Raw genomic sequence first — 15,527 nt, 5'->3', positions numbered from 1 at the left:
CCCAACTAATGAGCAATAAGCTGAAATTGTCTGGGGGCTCTAGGAAGCTTTTTGCTTCCTAAGGATTGGGTACTCCTGGAATACCCCTTCTTCCCTTTTCTTTTTGCCTTGAATGTAGACCTGAAGGCTGGAGCTGCAGCAGCCATCAGCCTTTATGAGGGAAAGGCCAAGAGAATTGCAGTGATGTCATCTCTGATATCACTGAGCTGGTAAACTGATGCCAGTAACCCTCCTACCTCCAGCTTTCCATCATGGGAAAAACATAAACCCGTTTGTTTAGGCCACTGTTAGTTGGCTATTCTGTTACTTGTAGCTAAACATATTTCTGACTCACAGGGGTGACCTGTGGTTCATCCCAGCCTGCCTGACTGCAGAGATGCCCACGGTACCCATAATAATCCAAAAATTTTGGATCTCACCAGCCAGCGGGCAGAAGTGAGGTTTAGTAAAAATAGGAACCCAAATGTCACTAGCTTTGCCTCCTATCCATGCAGCGCCGGTTCTTTTCTCTTTAAAGTCTCAGTTCCCATCCCCTTTTATCCACCTATGTCATTAAGAAAGCATCTGGGTGTGACACTGATCTATCAGTGGTATGAAACTCTGTGTGAGGGAGCACCTAGCAAGGCAAAGCTAGATTTTCTGGCAAATGAGCAGTAATGTCACATCTCGTAGTTATGCAGCCACGAAATGAACAGGCAACCACGTCGCCCTGGAGAAAGCATGCAACAGAGAATGTTGAGGTTCTGAGCAGGGTGGCCTTTTCATTTTGGGGTGCAGTGCTGGTCACAGAGGAAGGGAGTGGCATCCAGGCAGCCTCCTGGGAGGATTATCGAGACTCCACCTGACCTTCCCTTTTGGAATTTAACATTACTAGAGGCTTTCTGACTTGGACTCAGTCCCCTCTGAGTCCCTTTGGCAGGTAAGGATAGAAAGGACCCCAGAGGGGGGACCCACCATCAGGGGGGAAATGGGACATTTGAAGAGGCCAAGCACCCTAATAGGGGCACAGGTGCTTATCAGGGAGGCTGGTACTGGCCCAGCAGGTGGCAGAGCTCAGTCTGTCCTCACCCTGATGTTTTGGCCGTGGTTGTTTGGTGGAAATGATGGCTGCAAATAAAAGAGCAGTGGCCTGGAGCCCAAGGGTGGGCCCCACAGTGTGTGGGGGGGTGTCCAGGGGGCTGGACCAGCAAGAGCCCTCAGCAGCTACGGACACGGAGCTGTCAGATTGCACAGGGCCGTTTTCAGCATTGACTTCTTCTGGCAGCAGACAGATGAGGCTGTCCAGTTCTTTCTCTGCCTGGTTTTCAAGGACAGGGCAGAGCCTGATGGACTGAGTAAAGTTCTCCGGTTCTTGGACAGTTTGGGGAATGGGAGGGGAGGAAGATTCTGACTTTTAAAGAGTCAGTATAGCTCAGAATGAATTCTGAGCCAGACTCCTTAGGCTCTAGTTCCCCAAGGCACTGCCTACTGGTTTGCATTGTGCTCAGGGAGGGGTCACAGGGCCTTCCCTGAGAAGGGTGCCATGTTTGATTTAATCCTCAGTATCATGAAATTCTTCATAATTTTGAACAAGGGACCCCATAAATTATGCAGCCATTTCTGTTCGGGCACATTACTCTACTTCTCTCTGTCTCAGTTCTCTCATCTGTAAGTATTGTCGTGAGCATTAAATGTGCATGAGAAAAACTTAGAAGCAGTTCTGGCATGTAGTAAGCTCCATGAGTGTATTAGCCATTGTATCAGTCATGCTAATTTAGGTAGGTGAGGACTCTAGCAATTAATCTGCAAAATCCAGAGATGTGACCATGTTTGTGTCTGCAGTTAGTGAAGCAGATCAGACCAAGTACACAGGGAAATAATGCAAGGAGAGGAAAATGTGACCCCTGGACTTACTTCTCACGCAAGATGAGATGCCTCATTAAGCCCACATCCATCTGGTCCACAGAGCTGTTGAGAGAGGAGAACTGGAAGTGTGGAATCCAGGCCAGCCTCCTGCCAAGAGGCTGGTGGCAGAAGTAGGACTCAGCTGAGAGGTTGGGTGGGGGCACCTCCTGGAAGCAGCCTGGCCCCTGCCCAGACTCAGACCCTGCTCTCCTCCTCTGGGAAATAACACAACAGTCAGGGAGGGATGGGCCCTCTCATTTTCACACCCAGACCAGAGAATAAGATATTGCAGGAGATATTTTGTTATGATTATTCTAGATAAACATATCTATTGACATGTAACATACACACAAAAAAGAGGACAAATCATTAAGTGCCCAGCTCCAGGGAATACTCTTGTCTTAGCTGGCCAGGTCTGCTGTGACAAATAGCACACTCTGGTTGGCTTAAGCAACAGGGATTTATCATCTCACAGTTTTGGAGGCTAGAAGTCCAAAATGAGGGTCTAGACAAGCCAGGTTTTCCCTGGAGTCTGTGGCGCCCTGGGGCTGGCTTGCTGCACTTGGGGCTACCTGGCTTGCCTTTCCTCTCTGCCTCTGTCACAGGGTGAGCTCCTTCATCCTCTGGGTTCTTCTGACCTCTACTGAGTGTGTTCAAATTTCCTCTGCCTTAAAAGGACTCAGGTGGGACAGAACTCCCGGGATTCGCCAGGACCTGGCATCGTGGGATTGAGAAAGCCTTCATGACCAAAAGGGGAAAGAGAGAAACGAGACAAAAGTGTCAGTGGCTGAGAGATTTCAGACAGAGTTGAGAAGTTAACGTGGAGGTTATTCCTATGCATTATATAGATATCCCTTTTTACTTTATGGTGTATTGGAGAGACTGGAGGAAAGTACCTGGAACTGTGGAAGTGTGTTCCAGTAGCCTTGATTCTTGAAGACAGTTGCATAGTGATATAGCTTTTACAATGTGACTGTGTGATTGTGAAAACCTTGTGTCTGATGCTCCTTTTGTCCAGGGCATGGACAGATGATTAAAAAAATATATGGATATAAATAAATAGTAGGAGGGATAAAGGGTAAAATAAATTGGGTAGGTGGAAATACTAGTGAAAAAAAAGAAAGGGACTTGAGTCATATGGAGAAGGTCCCTCAAATTCAATTTGGCCCCCATCTAAATAGGATCTTTGATGAGCTTCCTTACATTTGAGTCCACACCTTAACTAATAGATCTCGTATTCAGAGGTCCTGCTTACAGATGGGTTCACAGCCCCAGGGCTGGGGGTTAGGACTTGAATCTGTCTCATGTGGGGCCAGGATTCTGTCCCCAAAACCTCACTAAGTCAGCATACCCAGTGCTTGAGAGAGGGTGGCCCCAGCGCCTCCAGTTCCTCCACAAATTAATCACCATCCCGCATAAATTTAAAAACTGTAAGATTTTACTTTTTAAAAAAATTTTTTACCCTGAAAAATTTCAAATCGACAAAAAAGTTGCCAAACCAGGACCACCTATAAGCTACTCAGCTAGATTGGCTCATTGCTTTTATTTTGTTACCCTCTCTCTATTTCTGTCTTTTCCTCCCTCAATCCTACACACACGATTTTTGGAACCATTTGAGAATTCTGTGCAGCCATCATGACAGTTCATCCCTAAATATTTCAACGTACATTTCCTAACAACAACGGTATTCTACACAGTCACAGGGCAATTATCACACTGAGGAAATTGCTACAAGATTATTATATTCTGTGCCGTTGTCTCCCCAATTGTCCCAATAATGTTCTTTGCGGCTGTTTTCTTTTAAACTTTATAATCCAAGCCTGAAATATGCTTTGTATTTAGTTGTCTGCGTCTTTAGTCTTTCTTCTTTATTCTAGAATAGTTCTCCCACTTTTTTTCCCTCCCTTTCATAACATTGGCATTTGTGGAGCCTGCAAGGCAGTTGTTTTACAGAAGGTCTCTGAGTTAGGATTTGCCCGGTGGTTTCTCCATGGCTGGGCTCACCTTAAACACCTTTGGCAAGAACGCTACATGGGATTTATTATTAATAATACATTTATTATTTATACTCAAATAATATACTTATTTATTAATAGCAGTGGCTATAATTTTTTGGGTGCCTACCACGTAGAATGGGGATCATTAATTCCATTTTACAGATAAGGAAACTGAGGCACAGAGCAGCTAAGTATTTTTCCTAAGGTCACTTAGTAAGAGGAAGTGGAGGACTAGGTCTGCCTGGCTCCAAAATCCTTGCTCATAACCCAGAGAACCAACAGACTCACTGGAAGGAGACCCGAGCTGTGCCCCTTTAGGGCAGGAACTCCTGTGCTGCGTATACTGCTGAATTCCAGGCTCATCCAGGACCTGACCTAAAGCGAGGGTCCATAATTATTTATAGAATAAATAAATGAATGGAGGAACAACTGTTCCATGGACCAGTAGCATTAGAATCAACCAGAAAGTTTGTCCAAAATGCACGTCCATGGACCCCACTGCCAGCCAACTGAATTTGCATCTCTAGAGGTGGAACCTGCAGAGCTACGCGTTCACCAGTTCTCCTGATGGTCCCGATAGAGATGAAATTAAGGGGAAAAGCAAGTTTCAGAACAGTGTGTTCTACATAATTCCACGTACTTCTCTCTTTGTCTCTCTCTCTCTCTGTTGTAAGCTTATGTCTTTGTACATGCATTTACAGTTTCTAGAAGGGTGCTAGAAAGCTGTTAACAGTAGTTACCTCTGAGGGATGAGATTGGAAGCCTGGGAGTGGGAGGAGAGCTTTACCTTCTACCTTCTTGGGAATTGTCACACGTGATGAATTAATACATGCTTTTTTGTAAAATATTAAACACTACAGATAAATAAGATGATTCTATAATTTATCACCTAAAGTAGGTTGCATCTCAGAGCAAAAGGCCACACTGTTATTCACCATGCCAGCAACAGAGGCCATCCTGGGCAGACCTGGACAGGAGGTCACCCTCCAAAGGCCAAAGTCCTCTTTGATCACCTCCCATCTCAGTTACGCCCGTCCCCAGCTGGAGGTGCATGTTAGAGACCCTATCGATGCAAAATGTAACCGTTGTAAGTGCTTTGTCTGGGGGTTCTCTTCTTGGATCAGTGCTATCACGCTGACTGCACCCTAATACATGTGGTTTTTGCACTCAACAGCAGGTCTTAAAGATTTAGCCACGTCAAGCTCGCAAGGCTCTGTTTCATTCCTTTTAACTGCTGTGGACCGTTCTACATCTTAATAGACCATATTTGATTTTTCAATTCTCCTATGGATGGTTCTTCTGGTTGTTTCCAATTCCTTGGAATTACCACAGTGCTAATGATCACGGTAATGGTGAGAACATCCCAGGGTGCAACACTTTGGCATCAATCAGAAGGCAGTCTAAAGTTAAAATTATTACCAGGATAAATCCCCAGGCCTGAGGGCTCCCCACATTTCCTACCCAGCGAAGACACAGGTGGGGTTCAGAAGTGGGCTCCCCCCAGCTTCCCCACTAGAAGACTCTGAGAACACCCTTGGCCTCGCCACATCTCTCCTGCTGTCCCAGTCCCACGAAGCTCCTCTCCCCCAGGAAGCCTTCCCTGACTCCTCCACTCCCACGGCGCTTCCTCTTCTCTTCTGGCCTCTGCTGTGCACAAGACACTTTTATTCCCGAGTGGCAGATGTGGTGGAAAGAACCTGGGCTGTAGAGCTGACAGCTGCATTCAATTCCCAGTTCCAACGCTGACTGGCTGTGTGACCTTGGTGAATTGCTTTGCCTCTCTGGGCCTCCAGCTGTTCAATTGGAAATGGGGGAAATATTATCCCCCTCCTGGGATTGTGGACTCTTATGTGGGATGCTAGATCAGTGTGTCTAGTATACATGGGTCCCTCTGCCACAGTGGGTGCTTGGTAACTGTTCATGTCATCCCCTTTTCCTTGTCTCACCATTGCTTTGTGTGGATTAGTGTCACTGCAAAATAGAAGAGCCTGTGGGTGCTCCTGAGGACAGGGACTATGTTTTCTCCACGTTTAATATCATCCCTGCCCCTCCGAGTCCTGGCATAGGGCTAGGTGGGCACCAAGGGCTTGATGGACAAAGCAAACGTGGCAGACGTGAATGTATGAGTCTAGGAGGACGCTGCTGCAGCAGCCAGGCCCCTGCTTTATCCAGGGCCTTGGGATTTACCCAGTGAAAGACCCTGATCTCGGACAGACCCCTGGCTCCAGGGATTTTTCAACTCAATGGAAGCAATAATTCCTAACTCTGAGGGTCTCCGGTCTGATGGGAGAGACCCAGACTTTGCCTCCAGGGGACCTCCTAGTCTCAGGGGAGGGACATGGTCAGTATCCTCTGAGGGGCCCGGCCTGATGAGGGACACACGATGCCAATTCCGGGTGAAGATTCCAGACTGATTGCAGGCCTTCCCTGCCTTTAGTAAAGACTTCCGCTTCATGAGAAATTCTCTTACGGTCTTACTTCCTTACATTTATATGAGTGCTGGTCTCTCTATTGGACTGTGTGGTTCAGGAAGGCAGAAATCTCTCACCTTTGGGGGTCTGAGGCTGCATCTTGTTGCTGAGTGCATTCTCAGGGGCTCCCCATTGAAGGGAAGAGTCAGGCTCCTTGAGCTACTTCGAGTGCACACACAAGGCGATTTAGAGAAGGAGGGTCAGTCCTCGGAGATGGCAGAGAGGAGGGGACGGTGAGGGGCTGATGGGGGGCAAGAAGGGAAGGGCCGCCTGGGGTGGGACTCCCACCCTTCTCTCCACTCCCTCCTGGAAGCTGCAGCAGCTCAGGCCCTCCACCCCTCACCCCAGACGCTCTCCTCTTGGGAGCTCTGTGCTGAGGTGGCACCTCTGTCTACGTAGAAGGGGAGAAGACACCTCAGACTGGAGCTGACAGGCAAGTCAAAACTGCTGGTTAAATGTCTTTAAAGCAGTGGCCATTTATAAGTTAATGAAAGAGAAAATAGGCACATTATACATACAGATTTGTCCCTAATGAGGGGAAAAGGCATTGTTTACCGATGTTCAGTTCTAATTATCCATGCACAAGGCTAGCTTTCCTCCAGCAGTGCTGCTCACCCCCATTCTCTGACTTCTACCACATTTCTTTAACCCTTTTAGTGCCCAACTGGGCACTGGCTTGTCCCCCAAGGCATCAGCCTCCTGCACTGGCTAAGTAGCCAATTCCTGAGAGAGTCAACAGCAGCCTTTGACCTGGCAGGAAGGCCTGGCCGCTGCTTGTGTCCTCTGCTCTGCTCAGCTAGGCGGCCAGGTGGAGGGCAATGCTGCCAGGACCCTCGGGGAGTCACCCTTAGAAGGAGCCAGAACTCAGGGAGGGCTGCTCTTCTGGGGAAGGGGCTGCAGGGTAGCAGGGAGGTCCTAGCAGAGGCGGCAGATGGAGGGTGGGGGCTGCAAGTTGGGGATCCCACCACAGGTAAAAGCTCAGGGGCACAGCCCACCAAGGCCACCCTTTACGGTCCTTCTAAAACTGTCAGGAAGGACAGAGATGCCATTAGGAGGGGTAGACAGCAGAGCAAATCCCAAATGGGTACCTCACTGAAGCCATTGCTGAGGCCACACTGTCTATTTGTCCCTCCAGCATAAGCACACATGAGATCACGCTGAGATAAAACATAACTCCTCACTACCCCATGAACTCCCTTCTCGTCCCCAGATCCCAGCCCTCATAGATGAGCTTGTCCTCAGTGGGGAAATGAAAATGAACAAGCAATAAATGTGAAAGCAGAACATGTGTGACCATTGCCAAAGTAAGCACAAGAGTCTGTTCAGCTTGGAAAATTGGTGAGGAGCAAAGAAGATGCCAAAGGGGGTACACATGAGAAGTGGGGTATGGGTGCAGTGGGGTGGGGGAAGATGGCTCAGCCAACCCCATACCTTAATCATCCAGGGACATGGATGAGCTGTCTTTAGGATTCCAGCCTGGAAATGAATTTGGCTTTCTCTTGAACTTTCTGAGGGAGTTGCAGGCAGCTCAGGATTATGCTTAGAATGCATTTGTCCCCCTCCATGGGAGGCTCAGGAAAGCATGGTTAGGGGCATTCACAGGTTGTTGCATTAGTAATGAATAAAAAAAACATCAGCTCCCCAACCACTAGACAAGAGAACATGGAATGAAACCGCAGCACAGTTTTCAGGACTTGATAGAAGGGGGATCTTCCTTATTGATTAAAAAGGTAGTTGAACAAAAATCTGAAACAAAATATTTTCAAACCAAATCTGGAGATATATTAAAAAGATAATAGGTCCAAGTGGGTTTAATCCAGTAATATCAGGATGTAAGTCATCATATTAACAGAATAAAAGAAAAAATCTTATAAATATCCAAATAATACACAAAAAGCATTTGATAAAATTCAACATAAGTTCATGTTAAAAAATCCTTAGTGAACAAAGAAAATAAGCTTCATTGAATGAAGGTTATCTATAAAACCCTTTCAGCAAACATGCTTAATGCCAAAATATTGAAAGCTTTTTCTCTTGAAGTAGGATTGAGCCAGACATTTTCTTAGATGTCCTAGCCACTGCAATAAAGCAAGAAAAACAATAAAAGGTACAAAGATTGTAAATGAAGAAGGGAGATTGTATGGTACAATAAATAAGCATGTGCTTCAGAGCCAAATTGTGAACTGAATCCCAGGTCTACCACTAAATGGCTGGGTCATATCAGACATGCTACTGAACTTTATAGAGCTTCAATTTCTTCTTCTGAAAAATACTGATATTGTGTGGATTATGTAGGAGTCAGAAATAATGGATATAAAAGGCCTACTGCAAAGCCTGATAAATCTGTATTGCTTGTAAATACTAGTTCTTTCTTTTCTTTCCTTGTGTAGGCTGCAAGATCCTTTTGGAGTCATGAAGAATGGAAACTATTTCAGGAAGGTATCTGAGAACAGGAGAGGCAACTTGCTAATTGGGGTAGGTTACAGTTGACTTCACAGAAACTCAGTGTTAGAAAGTCCTTTGGAGGTGAAGTCTTGCACATCGTCCACTGTGGCTGGGTTGGTTGCCCTGGGCTGTGGATCTGCTGCTGAGCAAGCAGCAAAAGCCAGTCTGCAGTGGGAAGTAGTTGAAGGGAGTAGCTATGTGGAAAGAAGCTAAACTTGGCTTCCTGCTCTTGAATGTTATTGGGAGAACCTTTTCCTCCCTTCCCGCTGGTTCCCAACTGTGCCCATGGAGAAAGGAACTAACCTGAGGCATGTGCTTGGAAGGGAATTTCAGCTCCCCTCCCCTTGCCTCCTTATGGAAGGGAGATAGCTGTCTGACTGGTGATATGAAGGAGAGCGTAGCACTCTTTCAGACTCTTTCCCCCCATGGTGGGATTAATGTGTTGATGGTCTATGTGGTGGTAGATTGGCTCTTGGAAGCTTTCCAGATCCATCTCCTACCACCTTTTCCACAACCTTGGTTAGAAGCCCAGGCAAGAGCTGTCCTGGTGAATTCAGCCAGCTCTCCATGCTCCCTTCACCCTTCATTTCAGGAGCAACCATATGTATACATGTACAAGGCAGACCTGTGCTCCTTCGCTGGTATATTTCTCTTCATGAGCAAGTCCAGGACCCAGATTTAACTTGTCTTCAGGTCCCAACTGCAGCCTTTCATTTTGTAGCTATTGAAATTTCTGCTATTAATCATGACAAGACTTTGAATCCACAGCTGCTTTCTTATGCTATGTGTACACATTAAAACCCTGAGATGGAGGAAAGTTATGTTTTAATCCTCCTTCCCACCCTTAACCTATAAGAGATATCTTGCAAATTCCTTTTCACAAATATTTCCTACTTATTTGTAGTTTTTAGTGGGTTTCTATATCTTGTAACCAAAAGACCTTTTGTTAGAACATTTATTAAGGACCTAAGTTCCAGTGAGTCATTGAATTATCTTACTTAATCTTCACTAGCATCCTGCAAGAGAGACATTATTATCCCTTTGAGGTTCAGAGAAGTTGACAGACTTGTCCAAGTGACACAGCTAGTAGGAGGGAGGCAAGAAAAGATGAGGCCAGGGCATTTAGTACCGTAGCCTATTCCTTTCCACCATACCACATGGCCACCTAGAATAAGTCCTCTCTTCCCAGAGGAGTAGGGAGGTCATGGTTGATTCCCATCACCACCACCAACAACAACCCTAGCTTTCACCATCTTAGGTCAGAGTTTCCAGGGCCCTTTCCATCTGGATTATATTCTTCAAAAATTTCTTCAATTGGTCAATGACTCTCTTGTGGGGCCACCCCTAGAACTGAACCTAACATTGAGAGGCATATTTGTCTATTCTGGTTATCTGTTGCCAGGTTAAAAATGACCCCAAACTTAGTGTTGTAAAGCAACTTTTTATTACGCTTATGGAATCTGTGGGTCCAGGAATTCAGAGAGGGTATGGCAGTGATGCTTTGTCTTTGCTCCATGATAGATGGGCCTCAGCTGGCAGATTTGAAGGCTGAAGGTGACTCAACCCTTGGGGGCTGGAATCACCTGAAAATCTCATTCACTCATTTCAGGTGGCTGATAATGGCTCTTGGCTGGTACCTCAGCTGGGACCTTGATCAGAATATTTAATGTAGCCTCTCCAGATAGCTTTGGCTTCCTCACAATATGGTGGCTAGATTCCAAGGTTGAGAGTCCTGAGAGAGAGTCAAGTGAAAACGACATTGCCTGTTATGACTTCTCTTCAGTAGTCACACAGTGTCATATCTGCCACATGTGATTTGTCCAGATAGCCAAAGTCCTGTCCGATTTCAAGGGCAGGGAAAATAGACTCTGCCTCTTGTGGGGGGAGGGACAGGGTTCTAGGAGGGCAGGAAGAATTGGAAGTATTACAGTAATATTTCCTCAGCACAGCTCAGAGAAAACTCTCCAAACAGGAGGATCTGAGAGGGGCACCAGGACCTTACCGTGCCATATGTTCACATAAGTGACCTGAATCTACCATGTACTGGGCACCGCCTTCCCTGCTGACTCCCAGCTGTGCGGCCTTTCAACCCCACCTCCACCAACATCCTCCCCCTGAGGCCTAGAGATAATTGATCAAGATTTGAGAACTTTGGGTTTAATTCTCTCCAATCTTCTGGGAAACGTTGCTCTGGGTTCCTTGTAGCGACAGCCTAGAGAATAATGTCTCCGTCTGGGGGCTGCAATTGAACTGAAGTTTTATACTCTCATTTTTAAGGAGCAGGCAGATCGAGCATTTTCTGTTTGTTGAAGAAAAAAACCATACAGTCTTTTTTTTTTTACTTATACATAACTATTCTGTTGGCCCCTTAGGGGGGAAGAAAGGGTTCCCCAATAGGAAAGAAGTTCTTGCCCTTTGGTGAGACTCAAATGGGAGGATCCACTGGCAAATGAGGTGACTTTGGAGTAGAGGAAGAAGCGAGGGGGGCTCTTCCAGGCCTTCCCTTTGGCACACTGGCACGACCAGGAGAGCTGGTCATGATGAGCTCATGACTAGCTATGGCTCTGGACATGTAATGAACTGGTCATGACAAGACGAGGTAGAGCTAGCATCATCATCATCATCATCATAACCTCAGACGTCAGTCTCTGGGCTGAGCATTTTACAGTGCTGTCCCATTCAATCTTCCCACCAATGCTATGAGGGAGGTGCTGATACTGTTTTCCAGAGGAAGAGACTACATAGGCTCAGAGAAGTTAAATAATTTCCTCCCCAAGGGCACCCAGTTGGTATGCAGTGGGTCTCCGGAGCCTCTTAACATTGCCCTTGCTGGGTGGGTACTAGGCCTGGTATCAGATCCCTAGGGAGGGGCAAGGATTGGAATTCAGGAGGTGAGAGAGGTCAGGCTGTGGATGTTGGATCCCTCTTGGTCAGGCATAAAAGACTCATTCCTTGGGTGCAAGGGTAGTTCATGGTAGAATTCTCACCCACCATGCAGAAGACCGGGCTTCGGGTCCCAGCCCATGCACTCACACACACAAAAATAAAACATAAAAAAAATAAAAATCAACAAATGTGCTGAGATGACAGGATATTCACATGGAAAAGGAATGAAATGTGAATCCTGCCACACAGCATACAAAAAAAAAAGATAGCAAGTCCTGAGGATTATAGCAAATATAAAAAAATTGAATTAAAAAAAAAGACTCATTCTGCTACCTCAGTCTTTTCATCTGTAAATGGGAACAATACCTAACTGCCAGCTCACTGTGAGGATAAAATGAATGCGTTATGCTAAGCACCATCTTTAGTACTCTACACCAAGTGGTTGCTCAATGCATTAGTTGGGGCGTCCCTTTCCTTTCTCCTTCCCCCATAATTTGTCTTGAGCCACAGTGTGTGTGGGGGCGGGGACTCCTGGACTAGAAGTGGGGGGACAGCCAAGATAGACTTCCCTAAACCACTGTTGCTCTGAACTCCCTGGTTCCCTAAGCTCCTGCTCAGTTTCAGGATTCCAATCCCTCTCCACCATGATTTTCACTGGGCTGGGAGAACTTTAAATGATTTTATAAAAACTGCAAATGTACAAGGTAATTGAGTCTTCTGTTTTATTACCCTGAGCTGCCTGGACCTTGCCTGGCCTCCTCCTCTCACTCACCAAGCGCCGGAATAAAGTTGGAAGTGTTTGCACTGGTAATATATAGGACTTAATTAACCTGGCCTTTTATAGCATTTCCAATGGAGGGTTGGAACGAACTTGGAGGCAGCTTGCGGAAAGCGAAGGGGGGCCTGGGCTGGGACTGCGTATGTATGTACAACACTCGGTGTTGGTTTTTTCCCTCCTGTTCTTTGCTCCAGTACTTTAATCAGCATTTAATGATCCAGTCAAAGATCTATCATTTGGACCCAAGTACTGGTGGAAAGGGCTGGAGGGGAAGCCTGGCTTCCTCCCTCTCTCCTAAGCCCTACAGAAGGCCACGGAGTGGTCAGGGCTTCCCGGCCACACCAGCTACATTTCTGGAAGCTTCCAGCAGATGTCAATCCTGCTAATCTCAGGTAGCAGACAATGAAGGGACACAGGCAAAGGGACTCCCAGTGTTGGTCAATGCCATTCCCTACTCAAATGCAAACCAACCTGAAGATGGATCCAATGGAGCCATTTCCTGGATCTTGGGACGCACAGCCTGGTTACTCTCCTACCCCGCCTGTCCCCTGGCCCTCTGCTCCACAGCATACTCAGTCCGCCCTCCACCCAGCACACAGCCAGGCCTGAACTGGACGCATTTCCAAATTAGCCCAGGAAAAGGTGACTCAACTCAGACCCACCCTAGACCCAAGGAGACAGCTTTATAATTGACAAGGTGCCTTCCTGTCGTACAACCATTATTTTCAGGAGACTTCCAGGTGAGGGCAGTCAGGGTAATTGCCTCTTACCAGCTGCCTGCTCAGACCACGGTGCCACAAACTGGGGGCCATAAATCCTGCCCCGACTGCTGCTGAGTGGTTACATCATCCCCAAACCTCAAGCAACAATTCGATTTGGAAATAAAAAGGCAGGTGTTAATTGACTCACTCCCTCTGCCCCTTTGCTGTGCCCCTGACTCGCGATAGCTTTTAACCTTGCAGTTAATAAAAATTGGGGGCCCAGCCACAGCACAGTTCCTCATTCATTCTTTCATACGTCAGCAAATTCTTACTGAGTGACTATAATGCACAAGTCATTGGTTAGATCTTTGGGGGAGAGAGTGAGGTGGCCAAAGAGGAGCACGAAGCATGCCATGCCATGGGAAAGCTTACAGAAGAGGCCCACCAATAACTCAGATTTGGGTAGAGGTGTCATGGGCCCCCAGAGAAGGTCTGGGTGCAGCCAGGGTTTTAGAAGAGGCTCCCTGCTCTGGGGGTTGCCTGTCCGGTCTCCATCCTTCCTCTACAGCACCCATATTCTCTCTTGTTCCAGTCTCTGCCTCTGTCTTCATGTGGCCGTCTTCCCTGCGTGCCTGAGTCTTGGGGTCTCGTCTCCTCTTCTTCTGAGGACACTAGCCACCTTGGATTAAGGGTCCATCCCACTCCCATATAACCTCAACTTAATTAATTATATCTGCAACGACCTTATTTCCAAGTAGGTTTCCATTGTGAGGCCTTCAACCTATCTTTGGGGCAATTTAACCCATAATAGGTACCTTTTCCTTTTCCTTTTTTTAGAAGTTGTACAAGGAGCAATGCACTTCTTAGCTACATCACTCAGATGATCCTGGAGCCACACACCTCCTCCATGGGTCCTGTCTTTTCAGATGCGGATCCTTTTCCCTAGTGAGACCATCAGCAACTTGAGGGCAGGGAGGGGTCGTGAGCTTCCTCGATGCCCCATGAATCCAGATATGAAATGAGTCCTATCGTTCAGCCAGGGGCTGGGTGCCCAGGCAGGGAGATGACAAAAGAGAAGGCACCCCGGGGTTTCTGGGCACGCAGCGCTCCTCTCACTGCAGAAAGCAGCCTGTACTCTTTTTTGGACAACTGGAATAATCAGCATGTTTCTCCTTGAAGCAGGAGCAGCAATCAGAGAGACTCAGGGAGGGTCCAATCTTCCAAAGCCCTTCCTGAGGACTCCACGCCTCTGGAGCAGCCAGCCTGGCTCCCCCACCAGCCCCAGAGCTGAAAAGCGCGGGCCTCTTAGCAAAACTGGCACCAACGCCAGGCCCTAACACCACTGGAAAAATATCCCTGCGCCCCTTGATCCCATTATCATTTCACACCTTAACGCGGCCATATTTTTGGAATGCCAATATGAACTGAGGGTCTTATTGATATGCAGCCCCGGGTGGGGGCAGGGGCTCCCAGGAAGGAGACGGCACTCTGAAAAGGGGGACATAATTAAGCTTCAGAATGTTCGATATACACCCCCCCCCCCCCAAAGAGAGGATACTTCGGGGTGTGCGGGCAAGAGTGATGGACTTGCCCAGAAGGTTTGTGTGCACGGAAGCCTGACCAGTGCTGGGAAGTCCCACCGCGGCTCCCACTCGAGCAGGGCCACCCTCTCACCCTTTGGGTCCCTAACTTCACATTTCCCAAGCAGACCCTATCGGCAGCTCTTCTCAGATAAAATACATCATCATTTGCTCCATTAGAAAATAAATGTATGGCTATATTATGGGATTTGCATTCCATTACCTTGGTTTGCATGCCATAAAACATTTATTACACCCTTGGGCTAAAGTCTTAATAATGACTGGGTGTGAGGCACTAATGCGGGGCTGGTCTTGCTCAGGAACCAGAGATTAATGCCTTTTGATGTCACCCAGCTAATAGTCGTGCTCACCAATTTGTCCCATCAGAAGACATTAGATTCAGCCCCGTGTGGGGGCGGGGACCGCTGCTCAGCTTCAGCTGAGAGTAGGGGCTCCCCCTCCCGGCTCCCCTCCTTGGCCTTGTTCAAAATGACCAGAAAGAAACCTGAGCACCCCCCACCTGCCACCCCCACTTCAATCTTCCATCCCACATCCCCTCCACCCTTACCCACGGGCAAATATATTAGAATTCCCCACCCCTGGGTATGACAGAGCCACAAAGAGGGGTTTTAACTTCTGGTTCCCTGCCAGAGAGCAGCAGCAGGAGAGTGTGTGCAAGCCTGCACAAACACACGTGCACATGCACGCACACACCTCCCTTCTCTGTTAAGGAGTGCGCGAGGCCTGCATTCATTCTCCCTGGCAGCTCCGCAGCCCAAGGCCAG

At 47.4% G+C, this 15,527-nt stretch overlaps 1 protein-coding gene across 13 annotated transcripts in view; it reads left to right on the top strand.

Annotated features, from left to right (window-relative positions):
• Positions 1–15,527, top strand: part of LRMDA (leucine rich melanocyte differentiation associated) — a 1,434,085-nt gene that overhangs the window by 131,255 nt on the left and 1,287,303 nt on the right. For 11 of the 13 annotated variants that reach the window (XR_013161455.1, XM_077124815.1, XM_077124811.1 and 8 more), the window contains 2 exons: positions 7,563–7,656; positions 8,743–8,827. Coding sequence is in view for 12 of the 13 variants with exons in the window: in XM_077124815.1 (XP_076980930.1) it covers positions 8,765–8,827 (63 nt within the window). In the remaining variant the exon portion in view is untranslated. The remainder of the gene's footprint in view (positions 1–7,562; positions 7,657–8,742; positions 8,828–15,527) is intronic. The other 2 variants (XM_077124812.1, XM_077124809.1) reach the window with 1 other exon arrangement.

The sequence above is a fragment of the Tamandua tetradactyla genome, chromosome 13 (genome assembly GCF_023851605.1).
Source record: "Tamandua tetradactyla isolate mTamTet1 chromosome 13, mTamTet1.pri, whole genome shotgun sequence".
NCBI lineage: Eukaryota > Metazoa > Chordata > Mammalia > Pilosa > Myrmecophagidae > Tamandua > Tamandua tetradactyla.
Note: the sequence above shows the minus strand (reverse complement) of the source record. Positions and strands in the feature narration are given on the sequence as shown.